General features: G+C 37.1%; 1 protein-coding gene across 1 annotated transcript in view; it reads left to right on the top strand.

Moving 5' to 3' along the window:
- The window catches only part of OTOG (otogelin), a 106,214-nt gene that overhangs the window by 51,408 nt on the left and 28,011 nt on the right, over positions 1–26,795 (top strand). The window contains exons 22-33 of the mRNA XM_009892017.1: positions 2,546–2,684; positions 2,937–3,071; positions 4,195–4,341; positions 4,956–5,075; positions 6,350–6,466; positions 7,400–7,556; positions 8,588–8,614; positions 11,396–11,563; positions 14,559–14,837; positions 23,419–23,536; positions 24,233–24,312; positions 24,708–26,589. Coding sequence (XP_009890319.1) covers positions 2,546–2,684; positions 2,937–3,071; positions 4,195–4,341; positions 4,956–5,075; positions 6,350–6,466; positions 7,400–7,556; positions 8,588–8,614; positions 11,396–11,563; positions 14,559–14,837; positions 23,419–23,536; positions 24,233–24,312; positions 24,708–26,589 — 3,369 coding nt within the window. The remainder of the gene's footprint in view (positions 1–2,545; positions 2,685–2,936; positions 3,072–4,194; positions 4,342–4,955; positions 5,076–6,349; positions 6,467–7,399; positions 7,557–8,587; positions 8,615–11,395; positions 11,564–14,558; positions 14,838–23,418; positions 23,537–24,232; positions 24,313–24,707; positions 26,590–26,795) is intronic.

The following is a 26,795-nucleotide window of genomic DNA, read 5'->3' as shown; positions in this document are numbered from 1 at the left end:
TGGGAAGCCTGCAACAAACTCTGCTTGATACAAAGTGTATGAAGTCTTTGAGACTGCTGTGTATATGCAGGGATGTATTTGATACGTCAAGGGAAATGTGCATTTTTGCTCCTGCAAAGCATGAGAATACTCCTATGTAAACAAAGGCACTCAGGCACTCATAGCAGTTATAATGACTTCAGTGTTATTTAGTGTATAGAAAGAGCGTGCATTGATACAAAATATCATCTTATTTGTTCTGATGTGGCAGTAGCAACGTAACTATTAATCTAATCTGTCTATTGAACAGTAAAATAGCAAATAAAGTAACTTCTTAAATTGGCAAAACAACAAGTAGAATGCCAGGAATTTTCAACCCAAGCTATGGCGTCTGCCTGAACTGTGGTTCTAGGTTTCCCAAGTTTGGTTTTCAGTGCAACTGCCTGAAACTGTTAGCATGTGCTGGCAAGATTAAACACAAAAAGTTATTACGCTAACTGAAGGTATCGGAGCAGCGTTATGGTGCTGTGTTATGCAAGGTAAGATGGGTGGCACAGCTAGCTATGCTGGTTTGCTGTCATATTTTGAGACCATCGAGCAAATGCTGGTTAGTCTCTGTGGGCTGCTGTGTTCTTAGATACTTCTTGGAAATACTGTTTTAAAATAGCTAGTAGCCCTGCTTTTCCAACCAGGACTCTCTAGATTCTGATAACTAAATGCTAGTTTACTTGGTATGAAACAGAACTGGTGCAGAGGACTTTGAACACATTGTGTACTTCTTAAGCCCTTCCTTCTGACTAGAAATGTGTTAAGACTCCTGAAAAAAAGTACACAAAGGAGCTCCCTACTCTTTACATGTTGAGAAATGTTTCTGCACAAGGCTTTAATATATCAGCATGTGGAGGAGGCTTTGAATAGGCCAAGAGTAAACCTAATGTCTCATAAAGACCATGAGAAGCAGCACTTATTCTTTCAGTCCAAATATAACTACTTCTATTTGCCTCTCTCTCCATCAGCTTGATTAGGTTCCTGCCTTAGATACCGCTTTGAGGTGACTAGAGTTAGCTGGGTGAGTCCTGCTGCTATCTACTTGTGCTTTGGTACAGCAAATGCTTCTCACATGTTGTACTTTTCACTTATTTTAGACCTGTGCTTAGTGTGTTTATATATGTAGTTATACAAAACACAAACAGTGGGCCAAATCAATGATGGGATAAGTGGAGTCTTGGAAAAGGACTCCAGGTTGGTGTAAGTTACATGATGAAGGAATAGAAGGAAGCATGATGCTACTAGTAGTTGGAGCTGTCTACATTTTCTAGATGATTGCTGCTTTGTTGAAAATAGTGGTGTTCTGATATCAAAGATATATTGGCAAAAAGTTGTACTGACAAAAAACTTCATACTGCTTGGTGCTTCAGTATGTGAGATGCCAAACACTAGTGACTTATAAAATATTTCCGTAAGTCAAATTAATATTTCAGTTGTAAAATGTGAAGCATTCATTTTATCAAGAAATTCAAAATTCAATATTTTTGAAAATAAATTTAGATATGTGCTGAAATTACATCACATGCTGTATTTGGTTTAACCTATACTTATAAATATACACCAGGGCACCAGCTCTGCTGTCTATCAAGAGAAGTTTAAGTGTCCAGGTGACTTAGAAACATAAAAAATAACATCTTAAAAATGGCTTGTAGACACAGGAAATGACATTCTATCCATTGCTTATAAATCTTGTATCAGTTCTGAAAATGTTACTTAGATTGCAAGAGGATGACGCAGAAAGAGACATAGCATCTAGAGCTGCAAAGCCTTGCTGTTAGGCATTTACAAAACAAAGGTCATTCAGAAAGGTCTGAACGGTCGCTTAGTGTATGTGTGATGAAAACATGTTGATGCTTAAGGTGGCCATAGGCAGAACTTGGACTGTTCTGGAAGCCCCTAAACTGTTAGGCTAGGGTTTGGGGATGATAATACCTAGGCATCTGCGGGGAAAAAAAAAAAAAGGCAGCCCAACAACCCAAACCATGGTTCTTGAAAGGAACCTAATCACCTAAATAGTTCTACTGAAATTTTTCCTTTGTACTTCTGTGAAATTCTTGTTCTAGCAGAGAGTGAATAAAGACTGTAGGACACATTGCTCATTGATTCTAAGATTCAGCTCGTATAGAAATAAATGTTCTGTGAGAAGCTGAAAAAGAAAGCTTTATCCTTGTGGCACGTTAGTGATGTGACTTACTAGAGAATAAATTGTATTACTTCGGGTGGCATTTTTTGTTTTCTGGTTTCAACAAAACAAATGCCCTTCTGGTGTCTATGTTTTCTGGAACCTATAAATTCTAACAGAAGAAACGCAGACTGTATGAGTTCAATATGTACTTCATTTTTTTTTTTTCCAGAGAATCAATTTATATATGCTTCTTCTAGTTAACATTTCAAAATGCTTCTGTCCACAGTCCTCATACTTGCATGGCGCTTGTTTTTTTGCTTCTCGGTGCAATAGCTGTAATCATTTGTCTGTGATTACAGTTGATATTACCATTATTGGTCATACATTTTTCAGCATTTGCCAGCATGGATCATTTCAATGCACCTTCCATCCTTGCCCATCAATGTGTACTGCGTATGGGGATCGGCATTACAGAACGTTTGATGGACTAACTTTCGACTTTGTTGGAACTTGTAAGGTTTACCTAGTTAAGGTGAGAATTTTTGTAAAGCCTCTCTAAAACTGGATTTTAAAGCTGCCTGTTAAATATTACCCTTCTACTTATTTCATACCTGTACATTTTATTGAGTCATAAACATAAACATATTGGGTTTTAAGCTTTGATGTTGCTTAGACTTTAAATCATGCATAACCTAATAATTATATACTGCTAATTGAACTATGTGACAATACACATATTTATATTAGTATATTAAAGGTAGCCATTTCTTTTTTCTTTCTTCAGGGTACTTCTTCAACCAGTCTTTCTGTTGTTATAGAGAATATTAACTGCTTTAACACTGGAATCATTTGCAGAAAAAACATTTTCATTAACGTTGGAAAAACTTTTTTAATATTTGATGATGAAACTGGAAATCCAGTAAGTTTCAGTCTTTAACGCTGATCAAAAGATATGTACTTAAGTACAGAGGCATAAACATCTTTACCATAAATGCTGATCACATCTGGGTTGTTCAATGGAAACCTTAAAAAATCTTGACTATATTTAATAAAAACATTAGATGATGTGATTGTACTTCTTTTATTTAGAGTTAATTCCTGTTTAGTGTCTTAGGAAAAATCTAGATATTTTTAAGTCAGTGGGAGTTTTGCTATTAATTCCACTAGAACTAAGAGTGTGGTCTGGTCTGGAATGTATGGGAGGGAGGAATATTCCTATACAATTGTTTAAAAAAAAAATAAAATAAAAAATAAAATAAATAAATTACAGTCCCTGGTATATCCTCCACAGCCTGAATTTAATTTTTGTTTTGGCCAAGCTGCAAACTCTATTGCTGTAAATATTTTGTATTTTTAGTAATTTTAGTATAAATAGTACTATTTACAGTTTATAGACTGACTGTACAAAGGAAATTGTGTCTCTTTGTATGAGATAGTGTGTAATTAAACCAGACATCTTAGTCCATACTGCAAATAATTTGGAATCTGATTGTTATTGGATGGAGAGAAGAATGCTTTATGTAAGTAAGGTGGCACTCTCTGGACGTATTTAGACAATTCCTTATTTCAAGAAGTCGCCCCATGGATCTTTATACCTATCCACATGCAAAAAAAGCATGTGGCTAAGACCTGAATGCAATGATGCGTAACTAAATGAAAATCATAACCAGGAACCGTAGGACATTTTAGTAATTTTAGTATAAATAGTACTCTTTACAGTTTATAGACTGACTGTACAATTTTTTACCTCCCAGATTAACTATTAACATTTTAATCTTCACTCCAGTTGCTGTTGCCGTTACCCTTCCTGTAAATTTGATATAAAATCAACTTTTAAAATACAAAAATCATAAAAATACAACACAGTTCACAAGAAAACCCAGACCACTTTTCTTTCACCACTTATGCCTCTGTGGCCTTCTGTCAGTTTTTTGACTTCTGGCTGAGAACTGCATCATTTTATTTAGGTGTTTCATTTCCTGTCAAGTGAACATTTTGTGACATTACTTCCATTATAAGCTGCCTTGTTTTATTTTGAACAGAGCTTATCTAGTTATATAGATGAACTACAAAAAATGCAGTTATGGAAAGCTGGATTTTTCACTGTCGTTCATTTTCCTGATGAGCACATAACTATTCTTTGGGATCAGAGAACGACAGTTCATGTCCAGATGGGTCATCAGTGGCAGGTAAGTGGAAGTTAACACTCCTATGCTGTTTCTTTGAGGTATTCATATAAGTCTGAAGTAGGACATGTTATCATTATTCAGAGAATAGACAGTGTGTCAGAAATCATGGAAGGAACTCAGTGGCAGAATCAAGGAGAGAAGCATTCAACTACCTTGTCAATTGAAATATTCATTCTTATTTACTTTTTTAGTTGCTATTTACTGTCCAACTTCTGTAACAAGAGAAACAAATATCTTCGGGGCAACATTCTCCTTCAGTACTCATTCCTTATACAACTGAAGCAGGTGCTATTTTGCTGGAGCATAAAAAAAGCACATAGCTAGCAAACAGGTCACTGCTCTGGACAAAAGATCAGCTCCTTTCTTAAAGGCTTGAAGATACTTAGTTGAAAGGGAATAATACTGATGTTGTGAAAGTAAACTCTTTTCCATAGCTATATTATCACAGAGCTGAACTGTTTTGGATGAAATTTAGCTGAAAAGGATCAAATCCTGACAGATTTATAATTAAAAAATTGAAGACAAGAACTTAAGCAAGTTTTGAAAATGGTCATGGCTGGTAACGCTTTCAGTTGTGTGAAAATATGTTTTTATATATAATCTTTTTTCTCCAGGGTGAATTGACTGGATTATGTGGAAATTTTGATTTGAAGACTGTAAACGAATTGAGAACTCCAGATAATTTTGAATTTACAAACTCACAAGAGTTTGGAAACAGCTGGACAGCTGTAGAGGTACCTAGTAAAAAGAATGCGTTTACTAGTAGATTTTTTGCTGTTACATTACATAATTTGTCTAGAATGACATCAGAAACTTATAGAATCACAGAATGGTTTAGGTTGGAAGGGACCTTAAAGATCATCTAGTTCCAACCCCTCTGCCATGGGCAGGGACACCTCCCACTAGACCAGGTTGCTCAAAGTCCCATCCAGCCTGGCCTTGAACATTTCCAGGGATGGGGCATCCACAACTTCCCTGGGCAACCTGTTCCAGTGCCTCACCACCCTCACAGTAAAAAATTTCTTCCTAATATTGAATGTAAATCTCCCCTCTTCCAGTTTAAAGCCATTCCCCCTCATCCTATCACTACATGCCCTTGTAAAAAGTCCCTCTCCAGCCTTCTTTTAGGCACCCTTCAGACCTTAGAGCAGCAGGAAGGCTGCTCTAAGGTCTCCCTGGAGTCTTCTCTTCTCCAGGCTGAACCCCCAACTTTCTCAGCTGGAAGTATCAACCAAGGAGCAATGCATATGGCAATATCAATGGTTTTTACAGATGTCATAATCCATTAAGGAAAAGAAAATAATCACCTTTTTTTCTACACAGTACTATAGTGTAGAGAAAAATGCTGTACAATATTCTGAATCTACAAGTGTTTTTGAAGACATTTAAACAATAAAGTAGCCATTTTTTTTTTATGTAATGGAGGAATTGTGGGTTCACTTTAGACTGTGTTGTCAGTTTAGCTGATCTTTCATAGTTGGGAAGTATTTAACTGTGAAAACATAGCAATGGAAAGAAAAAAATTTCTTTCCATATGCTGTAAAGTTAGAAATTGAACTTTTAACATCATATTTGTGATGATGTTCATAGAAATGTTCCTTCATAGTAGTTAGAGTAAAAAGATCTGATTTCTTACACTTCTGGTATACGTTGTCTGAGTGATATTTGTTATTTATGTAAGATAGACTACTCAGGTGTGAGGGCTGCAGATGGGGATTGCATGACAGCTCTGATTAAACCTATACGTGCCTATGTGTTTTTCTACTGCTCTCAGACAAATAAAACATTTTTTGAGATTGTGTACTTTCTTTTATGCAGATTAGCATCCCCTTTTAATGTCAAATCTTAGTCTGACTTTAGTTTCATAAATGATGCATTTGCTTTATATATTTGGTTTACATATCTTTTTTTTTTTTAAATTAAAAAACCCCAAACCTGTGCTTTGCAAACTCAAACACAAAGTAGTTACAAAACAACTTTCTCACCTTGATTTTGGTTTCTGGTTAAGTGTGTTGACAGCTCTGACATTCGAAATCCATGCAGTTTGAATCCCCTTAGAGAGCCATTTGCCAAGAAGGAATGTGGAATACTGTTAAGTGAAGCATTTGAAGCTTGCCATCCAGTGGTGAGTTGTGGTCACGTATAGAAAGATGTGAAAGTGAACGTATCACTGTAGAGAAACTACTCTTTAACTTGCATAACTTTAAATCTTCATCTTGTCTTCCATACCATAATAATTTTGACTACTCTAGCAAAAGAGAACATGAAGAAAGTCTATTCTCATTCTAAAATGTGAATGTTTAACTGGACTATCTGCACTTAGCTGACCCAGACAGTAAGACACTTTGGCACCAGTTTAACATTCTACAATATGGATAGTCCTATTAGTCTCCTTTGTAATTAATGCAGATAAAATGATACCAAATTGGTTTCGTCTTTTTTTTTATCCCAAGCACTGTTTGCATAAGCATAACCCATTGCTTTATTTTGTTCAAGTGTATTACATAGCATGCACATTTTTCAGGCATATTTAAATAAATTGACAGTTTCTTCTAGGCAGTATCAGATGTGAAGAACTCATTCCTAGGAAAAAAATACATATATCTACTCACTCAGGCAAACACCTAAGGAAATAACACCTTAGGACTTCAAAATAATCTAAGGGAAAAATCACAAATTTGCCTCTGAAATTGTCTAATAATATGCAGAGAATGAACCACTCTCACACAAAGAGTTTTCTGTCTGCTTTATTTCTTACATTTCATGTATATCTACCTTTCTTAATACTTCTGAGATTTATTGGTTTGTATTCAGTTTAGAGAGAGGTTCTCCTATTTCATAAACTTTTGTCCTTTATTATTTGTCCTTAGTGTGCATGTTCTTAATGGGTCATTGATTTAATTGTATTATTAAGTACTGTTTCAGGAAACCTTTAAATTGAAATCTTAATGCTTTGAAGTCTTGTATATTAAATTTTGAAAGAGTCATAGCTTTGTATTGAGGTGATTGTTGCCAGTGTCTATATGATATTTTTGATAAGTGATATTTATATTTACAGATTGATGTCACCTGGTTTTACTCAAACTGCTTGACAGATACATGTGGTTGTAACCAAGGGGGTGACTGTGAATGTTTCTGTACAAGTGTATCAGCGTATGCCCATCAGTGCTGCCAGCATGGAGTTGCTGTAGACTGGAGGTCCCCTAGAGTGTGTCGTAAGTTTACTTAACCAGTGCTCCCAGTGGCTGCCATTGTCTGCATTCATGGACCTAGACCTGAAGAATCAATCACATAAAGTTACATGGGGCCATGAATTGAATCACTAAGCCACACTGGTAGGAAGATGAGTGGGTGCCTCTCACTGCCCTCTGTATTCATTTTGGTCTAGCTGGATTACTTGCTTCTTTCTGTATTTGTGTGTGGTACTCTTCTGTTTTTAATTCCTTGTCATATGATGTGGAAGGAAAAGTCAGGGGAAGTCTATAATAGGATACGGCATGCATCCCCCAAACCAAAGTGACAAAGTTAACAGCTCAAGTAGTTTCCATCTTCAGGAGGACTGCACTCCTTAACAGGGTCTAGGAAACATAGCTGCCTTACTACTGCCCCCAGACTAAGTGTAAAATATAAAGGTCTTCAGAAAAACAAGTAGTTTTTTAAATGGGACTTTGTCTTTACCTTATTTATCCCTATTCAATAATACTTAGAAGTGGTAAATGAATATGAGGCCTTTTTCCATGGCACCTAGTGCGTATGCCTAACAGGAGACAGTCATTTCCCCAAAGATGTGATAAAAAAGGGAAAGGTAGAAAGAATGGAAAGAAACAATCATTTTTCTAACTTTGCAGTTGCACAGGGAGAGTATGCAGCTTGCTCAAAGTCTCACAGCAAATTTGCTGTAGAGCAAGAGGGTCACTCTTAGTTTTTGATAGAAATGGTACCTGTGTTTTAATGAGCATGGAAGGACAGCACAGCTTAGTCTTAACCACTAGAGGTCACAAAAAGACAGCTGTAGGTATGTAAGCTTAGTATTTCCTGCTCAAAACCAATATTTTATATGTATCATAGTTTAATATTTTATTTAAAGCAGTAAATTAAATATTTGGCAATAATTTTTTTAATAAATGTTTGGATGTGATCTAACTTGGCCAAGCATTTGGCTTACCTCTTGATTGTAAAGGGTAATAGAAAACCTGTTTATCTGCAGAATGCCTGCAACTGCATTTATTTTCTTTTTATTTTTTAGCTTATGATTGTGAATATTTCAACAGAGGTAAGTCCTAAAGGAGCTGGTTTCTTTATTTAAGTCCTAGTACTTTATATAAAAATAATTGTGTTAATGAAAACAATTGCAAATGATTAATTATTTAAATAGCCAAGATTCTGATTTACTGGTTTATTTTGCTTTTTCAAAGGGTTTTAACTTTATGATCTTTTTTTTTATTCCTGGGCCTTTCCCCAAAATACGTGTCCTTTTTTTGCATTTATGGATCATGATTAAACAATTAAATTAAGTAATTAATAGGCTATTCAACCCAGTAGTACTGGTGGCACTATTTGCTTAAGGCATACAGCAGTTCAAAACTGATACCCAGTGGGTCTGTTAGCCCAATCATGAGCTTCTGTGCAGCCTCCAGAGGGAGCTAACTATTAAGATATTTCAACTTTTTGTCCCCTAATGAGGAATAACTCTCCATTTAGGTATGTCTGACCTGGCTTTAAGTTCCTGAGTGACAAGCATTGCTGCTGCATTAGAAAGGCTCTCAAAGAGAGGTGCAAAACTTGCACAAGGTGCTAGAGTAAACCTTGATTCTGCACTGGGTGCTGTACTGCTGTGTTAACACTGGAATCCATATTCAGAGTCTTTTAAAGTTATATTGCGAGTGTCGGGATAGTTAGACATGGTATACATACAAGCGCTGCAAGCCAGCCTGATGTATGGAATGGTCAAGACTCCTACTATTTATTCTAGAGCTCTTTTTATCAAGCTCATGTAGAAGCCTGTCTATCCAGATGGTTCATGATATTTTGGTCTTCTGTTAGACTCCATATTGCAGCAGCTCACTCCCAGAAAGATCTCGGAGAGGGACTGAGTTTAAGTTGGAAGAGACTTGTGCAACATGCCAGACCTAAATGATGTGGCCAAGAAACTTACATTTTCTGATATACCGAATGCTGAAAAGATTTTGAGTGGGGTCAAACTGCGAATGCAGTGGAATTTTATCTAAATTGCTGTTTAAGCCTTTTAATTAAAGGCCAGTTGACTATAAGAAGTGATCGCAGTTTTGCATTTCCTGTTTGGTTTGTTTTATAAATGAAATGCAGTCTGATAGTAGACAATCTTATTGCAGGTGTAACAGATTGAAAGTGCAGTGCCTCTAACATCTGTGGTAGTAGTGAAGTCAAGTTAGATGATAACAGATACTTTTGAAGTGTGTAGTTAGTTTTACTTGTTACTGAATTCTTACTGACAGAAATTAGTTCAAATAGTGGAGAGTTGTGCTTGTGACCAGCTTGTAATCAACATTGTTATCCTGTACTTCTCACTTCATACCTTCCTACTGTTTGCTAACCCAGCTCATCAGTATTCAACATAGGATGTTTCAGAGCTGCCAATGGGGAAAAAAATCATCTCTATGCTGAAGACTTTCTTCTCTACCTCAAACGTAGTAGCATTCCCCAGAATTACTTGGTTTTGGAGACAGGAAGGTTAAACTGTCTTAGACCAGGGAGAGGTTTTGTCTGCCTAACTTTGTCACGCAACCAGAATGAAATAGTTCCAGTCCTACTAGAAGCAGGAGCCTTTTGTTTTCGGTAAGGGGAAGTTCTCAGCTGGTAGCCATGGTTTCTCAAGTTTTGGATGGGCCTGAGATATGAGACTTAAACGTTTAATAACATTTCCAGAACACTAGATATTTTAAGTAATTTTTTAAAATGTTTTTCAACTCCCTGCACTGGAGATAACCAGGCATCACTGTACATGTTTAGCTAGGCATGGGCTTGTGTCCTAACTGGCCACCTATTTATGCCATTAGTATCTAAAACTTTAATTGTGGTGCAGCCTTTTTAGGATTTAAAAACTCTTAATAAATTTTAAGATTAGGGAGAAATGGAATATGAGGGCAGGCTGCAAATTTGAGTCCAAACTTTTAACCTGTTGGAACAGATTTTAAGGGTCAATGGTATTACCTGCAGCTGCCAGCTAAGAAGTTCTGGGACAATTCTACCTTAAATGTATGCTTGCTGTGTCCTGACTTATGGGTAAAATGGTAGTGAGGTGAATTGCTCAGGCGTGGTCTAAAATGCCTGGTTTTAACAGATAAATTTACAAAAATATTTCAAATAACACTTAAAAATAAACTTTAAAATACTTTTCTGCGTTGAAATTGGAACTGAGTGAGGAGGTGTGACATTGTAAGATTTGTGAAATGGTAACGTCACATGCTTTTGGCTTTTTTACTTATAAGTAAAACATGACCATTCCTTTGCTTATGATGCCGATTTCTTCCTGTCTCACTTTCCAGTGGTTACATTTGTATCTATACCATTCAAGGAGTTCTTTGATACTTGAAGACAAACTTTTATTCTCTGCAAAATGCCTCATGCTTTGGGCACTAATAAAATAGGTTTTAAAGAACAGTAAGAAGTGTATAATCAGTTCAACCATACAAATAAACAATTTAGAGGGATCATAGGGTGGTCTGTAGAACACTGTTCACTTCTAAATCAAATAATCGAGGAATCAGCTAACTTTAATAAAGGGACTATAAAACTTAAGTGGATGAGAGGGAGGGAAAGGAGAAGCTAATAATGAATCTTGAAAATTTAAACGAGGTATTCTGGACAGTTTTCAGAACAGGTGTTTCCTAAAAAAGTTTGCCTTTGTTTTGGTTGTCATTATAGTTTAGTGCATGGCACCTAGAGCTATTTTCAGAGTGAAGAGATGTGTTTCTATTTATGTGCTGTATCATAGTATTTAGAGCTCAAGCATTTGTGATGCTTGACATGAAAGGTAATTCTGATTTTTTTTTTCTTTTTTTTTTTTTCTCTACAGCTCTGGGAAAGGGCCCGTACAAACTGGTCAGCTATTTGGATGGAGGATTGGTAATGGCAGTGAAACTGGTGGATGGTGTAGTTTTCCCAGTGAGAGAAGAAAATACTTTTCCTAGACATGCAGTGAGCTTTATGCTGACTTCAGGACTTTATAAACCCAAAGCACATGGTAAAGTCACTGTAACCTAGAGGCTTAGATAAGGCAGAGTAAATTCTGCTCTTGAATGTGAGCCTACATTTAAGAATAGACCTGCATCAAAAATTTTTTTCTTTTCTGTCAGCTGATTGTGCACCTTAATGTTTGGCAAAATTTTCGTTTGGTTGGTTTTAATTAGATGATTGTAGTGTTATCACAGAATCATAGAATGGTTTAAGTTGGAAAGACCCTTGAAGATCATCAAGTCCCACCCCCCCTGCCATACGCAGGGACACCTCGCACTAGACCAGGTTGCCCAGGGCCACATCCAGCCTGGCCTTGAACACCTCCAGGGATGGGCCTTCAACAACTTCTCTGGGCAACCTGTTCCAGTGCCTTACCAGCCTCAAATTTCTTCCTAATGTTTAATCTAAACCCGCCCTCTTCCAGTTTGAAGCCATTCCCCCTCATCCTGTCACTACATACCCTAGTAAAAAGTCCTTCCCCAGCTCTCCTGTAGGCCCCCTTTAGGTACTGGAAGGCCACAATAAGATGTCCCCAGACCCTTCTCTTGTCCAGGCTGAATAGCCCCAACTCTCTCAACCTCTCCTCATAGAGGTGCTCCAGCCCTCGGATCATCCTCGTGGCTCTCCTCTGGACACACTCCAGCAGGTCCATGTCCTTATGCTGGGGACTTCAGAGCTGGATGCAGTACTGCAGGTGGGGTCTCACGAGAATGGAGTAGAGGGGCAGAATCGCCTCCTTTGACCTGCTGGCCACACTTCTGATGCATCCCAGGATATGGTTGGCCTTCTGGGCTGCAGTTGTGCATTGCTGGCTCATGCTGAGCTTCTGGTCAATCAGCACACTCAGGTCCTTCTCCTCAGGGCTGCTCTCCAGCCATTCCCCACCGAGCCTGTATTTGTGCTTGGGATTGCCCTGACCCAGATGTAAGACCTTGCACTTGGCCTTGTTGAAGTGCATGAGGTTGTCTTGGGCCCACCTCTCCAGCCTGTCTAGGTCCCTCTGGATGGCATCCCTCCCCTCCAGTGTGTCTACCTCACCAAACAGCTGTTATGAACAGATACTTCTAGTTGAAAAGCAACAAGCACCCCCTGCCCTGATCCCTTGCCCCAACCTTTAGAAGTACCAAATGGGTGTTGTAGCCCAGTGCTCCAGATATGTGCTGCTCCCTCCACCTTTCAACTGGTGGAACTGGGATATGGGAAAGAATGGGGAGAAAAGATACAAGAAAAGTACTGCCTAATTCACTCACTTTGCCACCGTTGCTCATTGTCTGCCCACTCGTACAGAGGTGCCCATTGGCACTAACCTGAGCTGTGTAAGGGTGTGTACTGCAAATTTGTCTTCTTCAGTTCCCAACTTAAGTTTCCATTGGGGGAATGTGTTGCTAATTCAGCAGATGAAAGAAGTCTTGCACACCTTCAGACAGGTGGAGAAACCTTACAAGAATATATTCAGCACTTTGTGACATCGATTAAATGCTAGAGTTGTCTGCATACACAACTTTATTGCCCACAGAGCACTTGAGTCTCAAAACAGTTTTATTGCCCAGGGTCCACTGATCAGCTCTTTGGACAGCCTGAAGGTGGCTGTCTTTGTGTAATCAAAGAAGGAATATGGGTCAGTTGAAAAAATGACAAGCATTTGATTAGTAATACTTCTGTCTGTAGAACTGACACAAGAACTCATGTAACAGAATATCCAGGGCCAGATTTCTTTTATTAGTCATAGTTTAGACAGTTGTACATCGCGTTCAGTTTAGGTTTGGAAAGGGAAGGTCAGTCCTACTGTTCTATTCCCATATAAAAAATCTCTCGCTCAGAATTTAACCTGGCAAATGGAATTTGTGCCTTATAGTCCAATTTGAGCGAATGACATTTCATCATTTTGCAGTTTGTACAATCAATATGATATTTTTTATACCGATGTCTACATTTATACGATGCTCTTTGTTCTTTGGTAGCTCAGAAAAATAGGTGTGTTTTATCAGTTTCAGACAGATAGTAGACTATGGAAAGTTTTGGGCATTAGTGCACTGATTTGGTATATGACAGGTATTATAAATCACACTGTCCATTGTTGCTTATCAAGTTGCTTATCAAATAGCTACCTGCTACAGACAATTAATAAAAAGATATTCACAAGTGCCACTATGTTTTTCAGATTTATTGAAGTTTTTATGCTCAGAAAACAAGTTGGCCTTGCAGAAGTATTCTACCAGAATGTGACAGTAGATCTGTTTAATAGAGATAATTTATTTTCTGTGCATTCTTTTTTCTCAAGAAATGCTACCCAGGCCTGGAGGGTTAGTTGATTTTTACAGTAGTTTAATGGCTGTTTTCAAGATAATAGCAGAGTTTACAGGAAAATAGAATGAAGTAATTCTGTGAGCAACAGATGCCTGTAACAGGCTCAAGATCTGATACTCTGCAACTGGTTGTACAGAGGCTTGCTTGAAATCAGCAGTGCTGTTTTCAGGGTAAGGTATCGTGTGGGTACATTTGCCAGAAAACAGACTTTGCTGTTAACATTCTTAGGGAGAGGGCTAGAGAGATGACTGCTTAGAAAGCTGAATGCGAAATTCATTTTTGTAATTTATTTTTAATGAAAGGCTGAGTTCTTAAGCTATAAATTCCTGATGGCAAACGTTCCTTGTAAAGATGAAATTTAAATTTCTATTAAATAAATAGCTTAGGGAAGACTGTAAAATGAGGTTCTGCTTGACTGCAGGGCTATATTCCTTTATTCTGGTGTGGGCAAATGTCTTAATCTGCTTGTATTCCTGTTGAAATCTATAGGCTATTTAGAAAACTAAATATCCATCAGAATCTAGCACTCTGAAATCCACATATATTATATTTTCTTGCAAGATGCAAACTATTTTCACTGCTAAGGCCAAAGTCAGCTTTCATTTCGCGTGCTACTAATATCAGTAGTGGTACATCAGAATGAGTGTAGTTTGTTATGCATTTATCAGCAAGTGAGTTCTGTGTGTGTTTTTCAGATTCCAACTTGATTTCATTTGAAATGGCTGAGAGACCAAACTATTTTCTTCAGTTGATCTCCAATAATACTCTTGTTCTTTCTAAATGGAAAAAAAGTGAAGAGTTTCACAACAGATCTACATTTGTCATTCACAAGAATACATGGCTTTCAGGATACAGTTCCTTTGAGTCATTTGCAAAACCAGGATACTTCATCCACATTTCAGCTTCTTCAGTTGAGCTTCTGAAGTACCATCATTCAGAGGAGTTCAGACTGTCGACCCTTTTTAAACTTGTAGGTAGGTAAAGTTCTGTTTTATGAACTGCAGTTTGCTTCATGTGAAAATAACAGGCTAAACAGTATTGATATTTCAGAGGTGCTGAGGTTGCTTACTTCTCCCCTAATTATTGGGAGCTGTGGGTAATCTGTGACACGCAGGCTCAAAGTCGTCTTCCCTGAGCTTTGTAGTGATGATGAGTTTCTGTTTTCTTGTCAAAAGCCATTAAGCAGCTTAAGACACAACTTGCTACATTTGCCAACTAGTTTTGGAAATACGTAGCCTAGTGTATAGTTTCTGGGCAATACTTGCTTTGTAGGTGGTGAGGAAATTCTTAAGGAGTAGAATATTCATGGTGATGCGTAACAGATTCACAAAGGGAATAGAAAAGAACTGAATGCATCTCTAAGGTCTGTGGATGATGTTTTCTCTTCCTTTCCCTCTGCTGCCAAGAGAGAGTTTTCTGTACAGTGCATTCTCATTGCAAGCTTTGTGGCCTCCTCAGAACTTATGCCATCCAGTGCTAAGGACATTGCCTGTAGGTTACACCTCTCAAACCTCATGTTTCCCCTGAAAAACACCCTGACCTTTATCCACGTACCCACTCACAGAGGCTCTGCCTTCTGAGATGTTATCCCCTAGTGTTTCAGGTGCCATCTAAGTGGAGATACATGCCTATGCCTCTTCTTGGGCATCTAGATGTCTGATTCTCTAATGTTTCTTGGACAGCTACAGTTCTTGAATACACAATGTAGACTGCTGCGAGAGTGTTTCTGCCTGCTTGAGAGATTCCCATTTCTGTAACAGCAGTCCCATTCCACTGAGATATAAGGATCAGAAATGAAGGAGATATTCTTCGGACCCTTTGCAGGATCTGGATGCAGAAGTTGCTCCTACAAGAACTGATGACAAAAACCACACATCAAAAAATAAAATCACTAATAAATCAAGCTTGCTCTTTTTGAGATTAGTAAGGAAAAGCATTATTATTATAGTTATTATTATTAACTGTTTTCACATTCTTAAATGCTTGAGAACCATGTCATGTGCTGAAATGAAGATGGCCTTACAGGGCAAGAACAAAATGCAAGAAGTTATTGGTCTATAAAATAAAGATAAGCAGATTATTCATGAAACCACCATTTGTTTTAGTGTCTGCTTGTCTTGATACATCAAATACATCAAACACATTCAAATGACTTTACTTGTGAATTTTAGGACAGCTACTACTTGCGGAAATCACTGGCCTTTGTGTAGTATATAAAATTCCAAAAGCACTACAGGTGTTTATGTTCTAAAGCTTTTATTGTGCTGTAATTTTAAATGCATTAGTAATTTGTTTCCTGGCAATACCATTTTTGAAAAAATCAGTTCTTCGTTCTCTGAAATGGCAATTTGTTTTACAAGGAAAGAAAGAAAATGAGATATTGTAATAAATGAAGCATGGCCTGGTCATGTTATACAGTGGCCATGTTGAATCTCAGCACAGACAAATCTGAAGCAGGCACTGACTTATGTGACAGAAGAGGCCAACTGTATGCCTCGTGGAGCTTCTTGTTATCAAAACATTGAATTAATGTGTTAATGGTGGCATTGTGAATCTGCCGATGTTTTGCGGTGCATTATGCTGACAGCCTAATGCAGCTGTTGACTGGCACACTCCAACTTCAGAAAAAATGACAGATTTTGTCATTGCCAAATGCCTGTTGCCTCTTGACAAATGCTTGTAATCACAGAGCTGTTGAGGTTTTTGAACAGCAGAATTATAGAGCTAATGCTATTACCAGGATGTTCGTACAGCGTTTCAAGCAAGGAACTTTTTTTGGACATAACAAAAATATCTCTCTAGTCTTTTATCTTTGAGGGAGAAATGAAGAAGGTTAAAACATGTTCCAATTCTCAGTGGTCGTCCATTAACGCAGAGTGGTATGTCTTTTCAAGTGTGAAGTCTTTACCCTTCAGTCATTATACCAAAAAATCCTATCTATGTCAATGGAAAACTAAAACAATTTACCTCAGCAAGTGGGATCAGATCAAATGATCAAGAGGCATTTCATTAATCACCACATCCGAGGGCTTGGGTTTCAGAGTTTTATAAGCAGAGAAACATAGGGCTCGAATCTTTCTCCAGTGTACTTTCACAAGGGCCAGCCTGCTGATGTAGGGTAATTACATGGTCTAAAAATACAGCAGCATTTGTTTAAGTTAATGGAAAAGTTACACCAGCTCCAGAGTGCCCAGGCAAAAGCGTATTGAGTTTCTTGCTGACTATTGTAAATGCTTTGCATATTAGATCAGAAACTCTTGAACCGGGAACAGCTATTCCTGCGGAATCAGAGGATAAATATCGGGAGCAGAATAATAGGCCCAGTAAATCCCCTTGGCCAGAAAGTTCTTCATGAGACTTCTTCATGCCCTGTGACGCACATTCAAAAGGAAGAATTTTAAATGACCTGATCAACACAGCAATAGATACATGTTTGTTTAAAGTCAGCTGACGAGTCACTTTTTCCACTTTCATAGCAATAAATATTGTCACATTGAAATACTTTGACTATAAATTGCACAGATATGATGGGCTAATGCTGCAAAGTATTTTCCATGAGAAGTCAGTTCAGCTTTTAAATTGGGTTATTTTCATTATACTTAGATTTGTCTGTTCCCACAAACATTTGAGGGTTTGAGTTGGTAACTGAATTTGAATATCTAGAGTATTCTTATTCACAAGAAAATACATTTTGCATTCTATGCAGGAATTTTTACCAGCAATGGATTGGTATGCGTTCAGTCAAAGGAAAGAATACACTTAGTCTTTACCAGATGGACAAGCACAGAGGTGTCATGTAAAAGCAATAAATTCACTTTTGAAATTGTTGGGAAATTACTGGGTATAGGGAGTTGATGATCTTTTTATGGATATAAGTACAGCTCGCTTACATTATTTTTAAAAAAATATGCTCAAGCTAGTTACTCTTTACCTTCCATGGAATTATCATAATATGCTTTACCTTTTTAGGATCACTGTGAGTTAATTTTATGTATATTATAAAAATGTAACTTGTCCTGTATAAATTCCACAGCAAAGTTCCTAGTAATGTTAGTTATGTGCTTTAATAGCTAACTTGCTGTAAATATAAGGCCTGTCTCGGATTTTTCAACTTAAATTAAAATCTCAGGATGCGCTATGTATATACACGCTGCACAGAGGTATTTATCAATGATCAATGTTGAAGTTTGATACAGCGCATTTTTGGTTGCTTTTAATGTTTGTATCTTAATTAACTGAAACGTATTCAGAAACGTTGTACAAAACTGAAAATGAAATTAATTTTAATGAAAAATGTTTTTTTACAAAAGCATCTTACGTCACATTTATACATTATATTGTTGACTATTTTAACTTCAACTTACTCTTATCCATTTCCATCAGTAGAATTAATTTTCCAGAATGTCCTGTTTTACTTATAACGAGTTGTTCTTAAGTTTAATTTGAGCTCGTATGCCTTGTCAGTCCAAAAGATCATGACATGGGGCCTGGGACTGGATAATGCTGAGCAACTGCTGTTGTACCTGCAAAGCCCGGGTATGTCACTGAACACATCTGCTCAGTAGCTTTTGGAATCAGACTGAGTTTACTGTAGAACTACGAAGTCTTTCCTATTTATACCACAAACACACACATTTGACTTCTCATTTTTGACTGAATAAATAGGAGGAGATTAAATAGTTATGTTAACAAGATTATAGTCATCTAACCCTGTAATAGTAAACTAAAACGTATTTGAGAGGTAGATAATTATACTTTGCTTTCAGTGATGTTTTGGCTGGGCACAAAGTTCAATTTTTCCAGTGATATTTGCTTACATTTCTCATTGCAGAAACTTAGAAGTCATGGGCAGAGTTTGTTAGTAGTTTGTGTGAGTTAAGTGGGTAGATAGGATTTCATGTTTCTAAACTTGTAACTGAGGAGATAGGCAATCTACGTTACTAAGCAGAGTTTTGCTGTCGTTATAAATAAAACATTCTACAGCAAACTTTGTTCCTGCTAGATTTTTTAAAATCTTTTGGAGAAGTAGCAAAACAGAAAAAAGTGTCCGGTGAGAATGAAAATCCAAATACTTTTTTTGTTTTTCATTATTTTAAAAACCTTTATTTTAAATACAACCTTTTATTGATGTTAGAATATTTCACATTTTAGAGTTATTTTAAAAGTAAATAGCCTTTTTTTGAGCATAGCATTAAATTATTCATAATGTGCGTATTCTGAGAATGGCAAATTTTTGTCCCTATGAGGTAGAAGTCAGCATAGAAAAAAAAAAAAAAAAGCAGGATGGACTTGTGAACAGTAGGAATTGTCAATACACAAAAAAGTGGCCAAGATACTAAGGTCTCTGTGACTCAACAGAACACCAGTCTGTCAGTGATAAAAAATAAAACTTCTTCATTAAATGGTAGCAACTGTTCTCATTACCACAGAATTATTTCTGAAAGCCACAAAGAATGAAAATCATAAGTTACAGGGAACAAAGCGCTTCTCTGATGTCCAAGTGAGTGAGAAAACAATGGAGTTGGGAATTATTAATATAATGTCTTTGGGAACGCGTATACCTGCATTCATACAAAAGCTTTCAGCAGTACTGTAACAGGTTGATATGCTCAGCTTGTGTTAGGTAAAAGAACTGTGGGCTCAGCTGGCACGTCAACTGGAGCAACTGTTATCCAGGGCATAATTTACCATTTTGTGAAGGATTTGCTGTGTCACCAAACAGAAGACAAATGCTCGTGGACTTCACCAGGAGACAAACGGTTATTTTCAAATGCCATGACAAATCTTTTTGAGGAACACATGCCTGATATAAGAAGCTTGACTCATTGTCTGTAAACTGTTTATCGTTCTTTTGTTGTGAGTGGACTGTACTGTTGCATGGAGTACAGTAAGCTCGTATTACTGGTTGCAGGAGGGGGAATTTAAGTACTAAAAAAAATGGGAAGCATGTGGTGGAGGTGGCTGGTTAGCATCCTGGCTAGCATAAAGTATTTGTGCCATGACACTGGTGAAATCCAGAGTTTCTGAGCTGTGGTAGTTTCTGCCATGGGAATAGCAGCATTGTGGTAACAATAAAGCTGAGATTGGTCTGGCATGGAAGTTGATGTCTAGAATCGATACAGAGAGTGAAAGGAGTGTTTCCCTCAGTTTAGGGTGAGGGATGCTTGAATGACTTTAAAGCACTTTGTTACTGATTTTCCTTATGCCCTAATGATTGTGGGTATTGGGATCATAGTTAGTATATAGCTGTATTAAAAAGAAGCAAAATAATCTGTTAGCTAGGTATAGAGATACTTTATTGTTTTCTTGGCTTGGTCTTGAATTCATGTTAGTTCAGAACAGGGCTCTGCCTCTGTTTCTTGTCCTGTTCATTTTCTGTCTCATCTCTATTTAGTCTAAACGTTTTAAGCAGGAACTGCATCTTGCTGTAGTGGGGTTTTTTTTGCTTGTTTTTTTTTGGTTTTGTTTTGTTTTTGTTTTACAGTGGCTTGCACAGTCAATCAGCTAGGTCCTTGGGCTGTTTAGGCATTCCGGAAGGGATGCTGCTAATAGTGAAAACTTTAAATATGATGAATGACTGAACTGGCATTCTCTTAATGCTGGAAAGGAATTTTCTCATAATTGATAATAAAGCACAGATTTCACTATATCTGATGTGGTTTGCTGAGACATACTGAAAACTTTTGAGATACTGGAAACCAATTCATGCAATATATTCAAATCTTGCTGTAGTGATTTGGTCTATCCTTTTATGTAATTTACACACTGAAAAACCTAGTACAGCTTGGCCCGGCATACTCAGTTCTCTAAAGTCCCTTGACTGGAAAATTAAATGGCCATTGCTTCTACAGCTCTTCTTTGAAAACAATTTTTACAACCAGGTTCATGAATTCATCTGTTGTCCACACTTCTTTCTGCAGAATAGAGACAAAATTTGCACACAAGCATGACTCTCTTTGTTCTTGACTGAAAGTGGTGTTTATTAATCACTCAACGAATGCCCTTTATGTAGAAATTCGCCCTATTTCCTACCAAGGCATGCAACACCAGCAAACTCTGTGAACTTAATCGGTAGGAAAGCTTGAAGAAAATGTGGCAATCAGTTCATAAAAGTTTATTTGTAGAATGGGAGATGGTAATCCTAGCACTTGGAAGTGTTAATTCACAATCAGTGTTCTGCTAAAGTGAGAAATGAACATTCTTTGTCAGGTTACAGTATGTCTTCTGCAACACTTGTGCCTCTATTGTGTTTGAAACTTTTTCTGTGATTAATGGTGAGGTTTGTGGCAAGAGTTAAAAGTTATAGATCTGTCTCCATACTTAATCTGGGGTAGTCTGATGAATGAGATTTCTTAGATTCCACTTGGATATACTGTTATTGCTGGTTATTACTACTGTTGGTGGTTGCCTGTGCCAACAGGTCTGTGATATGTTCTGTCTTTTTGTCATACATCTTCTTCTTTTGTTCTTAAACCTCTCCACTCTGACCTGTTGGTGCATACAAAACCCCATACATCAGTCAGCAAAATGTATGGAAATAATTCCCTTCCTCCATTAGATTTAAGAAAATTAACTTGGTTTCACTAGAGGGGGTCACAGAAGAACTCAGTGATGTATACGTAGCTTTTTACGGGAATGTAACTTTATAAATGCATTTGTTACTGTCGTAAAAAATCACGTTTTCAAAAGCAGTGACATGTTCCTGAATACTGACATGTAGAAAGAGTAACACTAGATGGCAACATACACACTCTTTTGTCTGTTTCATTTATACCTCTGGTTTAAGAGAATTATTTGTACTTAAAGAGAAGACATTAATGGTTAATAATGGCAGAGAGATACTTACCCATGAGTGCAGATGTCCCTAAATTGCAGGAAGAACAATTTCTTAGGATCTTCACAGAAAAATTGACAGTCTCCAAGATGTAAAAGGGCTACTCTCTTCATATCTCAGTCAAGCAAAGATCAGCAGAACTTAAAAGCAAAAAGACTTCAAAAGATTAAAAAATGGAAACTTTTTCTAAGTAGTAAGGATTTTCTTTCTGGCTATTAACGTAAACATTGTTTAAGAGCAGCTGCTCTTCATAGGCTCTGAACAACATTGCTCTGAGATCATGTTTATGTATCTAGAGGGGACCCATATGTTATGATGGTGGTCTTCTGTAGGCATAAATGTAAGGGAATTGTCACTGCCCTGACTGCTACAGGAGTGAGCTGTCGTAGTTGAGGTACTAAAATCCAGATATATTGTGTAAGTCATGCAGGCGTTGGAAGAACCACTGGGCTAATCTAGCATTGTGGGGAAGCGGTTCTGCATGCAGATGAGGCAGGGTTGTACTGAAAAAGAAAGTGTGATACCGCATTTGATCATGCAAGTGCATGTCACCCATGTGATGATTGCCACAAATTTGTTTCTCTCAGATTTTACACTGAGTCTATTTCTCCTTTACATTAATTCTGTAAAGTTCTGCATAATTTAATAAGCACTGGAAGTATAGCTGATCCTTATTTCTGTTTATTCTCATTTTGAAGTTTAACTCTTCCTCTGTCTGAATTTGCACTTTAGGTTTCAGTTCTGTGAATGTGAGGTCTTTCAATAAACTGTCTGCATGGTTTATAATAGGGATATAGTGCATAATAGGGACTATCTGCATAGATACTCTGAAGGCAGTGTAGGGTTGGTTGTTGTTTTGTTTTTTAATTTGCCATGGTGGTTCATTAGTGGTACTATTTTGTTTGGTGAAGTATATGTTTTGAGTGAAATATTGCAAGACTACGTCTCGTCTCGTGTGAATTACTTTGTTCATTCCAGGAGTAGTTAGAATTTCAGACTCAAAATGTTTTGAGGTTTGAATTCATTTCTCTTGGAGTGGCTATCTTGTACTGCTTTTTAGAAGATCAGCTGTTAACATACATTGCTTTAAAGAGCCTAAATTAGCATAATTTCTGGGTACTTTATTTGGAATGGTGTTTGTTTTGGCTTTTAAAATACAATTGTATCATACAAGTTATGTACACCTTTGTGCTATATTACAGCACATTTTACACATGAAGTGAAAACTGTTATGACACATTATGTTATAAAGAGTATCACTGTATCCAACGGATGCTTTTTATGCTGATTCTAATAGCAATAATTGTATTGAATCAACATAATCTTGATTTTGCACTTTGTTTGAATAACCAAATAGTTTGTTTGTTGGTATAGATTTTAGAACTTAAAAACAACAACTCTAACTTGCCTGGCTTTATTTTCAAGTGATTGCAATATGCAGTAAATGTGTCTAATTCAATGTCATGTTTTATACTAGAAAGAGTAAAACAGGCTGCAGAGCCAGCACTCTTTAATGTGCTCTGCATAAATGTAAACTGGTTTTCTATGTTTTAAAGACTGTAGCAGTTCAAAAAATATTACCAATTTTATTTGTAGAGAATACAGGTAGGAACAGTAAGAGATTTAGTGCTGCAGTGAACTTAAAGCATGCCTCTTAGTGACATGTATCTGCATGTGTTGCTTGAAATATATGAGAATAACAGAACTTCTTTGTTTTTCAGATGTAAAATTTAAATTTCTGTCCCGTTCTGCATGTGAATGGCATTATGATGCTTGTACAACCCCTTGTTTCAAGACATGCAGGGACCCTTTGGGAAAAAACTGTCAGGCAGTACCAAAGTAAGTATCTCTATTTTTATGGAAAAGTATGTAATTTGGGTAATGTACTTATGCAGCATAATAAGAATATGAGGGACCAAATGTAGGCTCAGTATAAGCAGGACTGTGTTCTTGTATAAGGAGGATAGTGAAAGAGAAAAGAGAGGGAATAAAACCTGCTGTGGCAGCTACATGAAAGTGACATTTCAGTTGTTAGGTATGTATTGTTACATTCTGGAATGAGTAGTGTATTTGTAACTTTCAAGCTGGGGGGGGATGCTTTAGAGTATTAATAAGCAGAGACTATAAGAAGTTTGTTTCAAATAGCTGTGTCCCTAATTTTTCATTATGGCATTGCGACATCCATATCTGTCCTTGCCTTTTCCTCACATGTAGAATTTGTGCAAAGTTTGGTAAAACTGACATTTGGATTTTGGTGTGTAAAAATGTTGTGCATTTTTTAAGCAATAGCATTGAGGATTGAACCTGTGACTGTTCATTTCAAAGGCTGAGTATTGTGGAGTTTAGCGTAGAGTTCAGTGAGAGTGGAAGCCATGGCAGTAACATTTTGCAAGAGTACACTGAGGTGATGAGATTTAGGTAGAACAAAACTGTCTAGTTAAAAGTAATTTATAAGTAAAATCTGTTTTCCTAAAAGTAAATGCTCAATCCAGAAGATAATGTTCCACTAGTTAATACTATTTGTTTTTCTTTTAGAGTGGAAGGATGCATCCCTGCCTGTCCTCTCAACATGTTGCTGGATGAAATCACTCAAAGATGCGTGTATTTTGAAGACTGTATGTTTGAAAAAAATATGTTATGTGTGATACTTAGCTTATTAATTTCTTAGGTCTTTAGTAAAATTTTCAAATATGTGTAACTATGACCTTAGTTATATGAATCTTGAGCTCACTAAACATACATTTTAGTTAATTTCATTTCTCAAAAGTCTGAGACAAATTTTAAACTAAGACAGACATTTTTTCTTCATAAAACATTTCAGTAACATTAGATGTGGAGCAAGTAATTTAATGAATTTATTTTTTAATTTGTCGCTGAATTTTAGAAGTTTAAAGGCAATCGAAAAGATCAGGCTTGTATGAGTTAACATAACTTCCTTCTTGCTCTGGTAGCTTCATGGCTGTAGTTATTCATAAATTTCAGACTACTACTTACTTGTATCTGATTTCAGGCATTGAACCTGCTGATGATAGTGCACTTTTGACATCCAGCATTCGAACACCAGCAGTTTCACACATAACATCAAGTACAAGTTTGGCAGTGATTAGTGAAGCTGTAACTTCATTTCCTGTACCTGAAGCAACGGACATGGAAACAACACTTGCTTCAAAATTGCAGCTCACTGCAACTGCAGGAAAACCTGAATTTTCAGCTGTTACATCTAATAAAACACTTCCAACCATAACTTTATCATCAAATATTTCTTCACAGTCAACAGAAGTGACATCTGGGAGAAGCACTACAGCAATGTCCAAGACAACAAAATCTAATGTAAGCTTGTCTTCTCCTGTTGACATTTCTCCGTCGTTTCCATCTACTGTCAGTTCACAAACTTCCACAAAGATACAACTGATCAGTAGTGCTTCCACTAAACTATTGAGGGCTACAGAACCTCAGACAGTAACAGCTACAGGTGCAGTCACTACAAGCACAGAATCAGAAAGCAAACCGATTTCTACTTTTATTTTTACTGGGACACCGCTTATACTTAAAACAACAGAAATGCCAGTCAAAACTGAAATAATGGAAATATCAGAAATAGCCACAAGGACACTTCCCACAAAAGAAGCACAAGTAAAACCAGAAGAACTTACAACATTTACACCCAGTTCATTTGAATCAATAACAGACAAAACTACTGTGTATCTGCCCCAGTTTTCCACATCACCACCTCTGGGCATGCCTTCATATACACCACCAGTAAACCTAACAGGAACTTCAGAAGGCACAAAAATAAGTGTAGGACAGTCTTTTACCACAGTAGCTAATGTTACAGTAACATCATTTTCTCCTGTGTTCACTACTTCGTTGTTAAAACCAGTGTCTTCAGCAACAACAAAAGCAGCAATTGTTTTAACTGAACAAAGTGTGAAGACTACATTTTTACCAACATCCACACCACCTATTTCATTAGGAAAGGAAATTACAGAACCGCCTATAGAAATGGTTCAACACCTGACTGGTACTGCAGAGGTACCTTTCACTACAACTCAAGGTCTTAAGACAACAACTCTGCAAACTCAAGAGAGATCATCAGAAACAACTTTGTTATCATTTACAACTCATAAAAAGGAAACTCCCAAAACAGTATCTCATGTGGAACATACATCGAGTTCCTATTTCCCTCCATATTCACTACACCCTAGTTCTACAACTGAAAAATCTATTACTCTTTCTACAAAAAGACCTTCAGTGTCTGTTTCTACTCCTGCTTCTCCAGCTTCAGGTGAATTAAAAAAAACATTCAAAACTGTTTCAACTACAGGATATCCCTCATACATAGTTCTAAACACAACAGAGTTCCTGACTACATTATACACTAAATATCCTGTTGTGGCTGAGACTATCAGAGTGACACCTTTGTCTGTAGAGGTAACATCCAAAATAACATCCCCTTTTGAATTAGCAGCCAAGTCAACTTTGTTTTCTAGAAAAATGTCTACTGAATACAAGTCAAGTCTGGTTTCAAGTACAGTGAAGACAAGCACTTCAGCATATTCAGGTAGTGTTACCACATCAGCAGTGAAAACCTCTGTCTCATCAAAAGAAACCACCACAGTTCCTTCCATAGCTACAGAAAGAGAATCAGCTCAAAGAACATCCTTCACTGGATCTCCGCTTGCTTTCCTTAGTGCAACTGAAACCACGTTGTTGACAACACAGCCGGATAAATCACAAGTGGAAAGAATTACTAGCATCTCTACTAGAAAGCCATCTGCTTTTCCTTCTTCACCATCAAGTTCTCTAATCTCTTTAAACGTTTCTCTTCCTTCACTACCCTCATATGGAAAAGAAGCATCACTGTCACCTCTCAGTACTGTGCGTACATCCCATGAAATGACTTCTTTATATCCAAGAACAACTATAGCAAAATCTACATTACCAACAGAAAAGACCTCTCCAGTCCTGACTTTCTCTACTTCATCCACTGTAACAGAACAATCAAGTCCAATAACAACAGTATCACATGATGAATTGCCAGGCAAAGGCATTTTAAATATCACTCATGCCACATTCTCCCCATCCTCTGAATTCAGCA

The sequence above is a fragment of the Charadrius vociferus genome, unplaced genomic scaffold (genome assembly GCF_000708025.1).
Source record: "Charadrius vociferus isolate BGI_N301 unplaced genomic scaffold, ASM70802v2 scaffold179, whole genome shotgun sequence".
Classification (NCBI taxonomy): domain Eukaryota; kingdom Metazoa; phylum Chordata; class Aves; order Charadriiformes; family Charadriidae; genus Charadrius; species Charadrius vociferus.
This window is presented reverse-complemented; position numbering and strand designations above follow the sequence as displayed.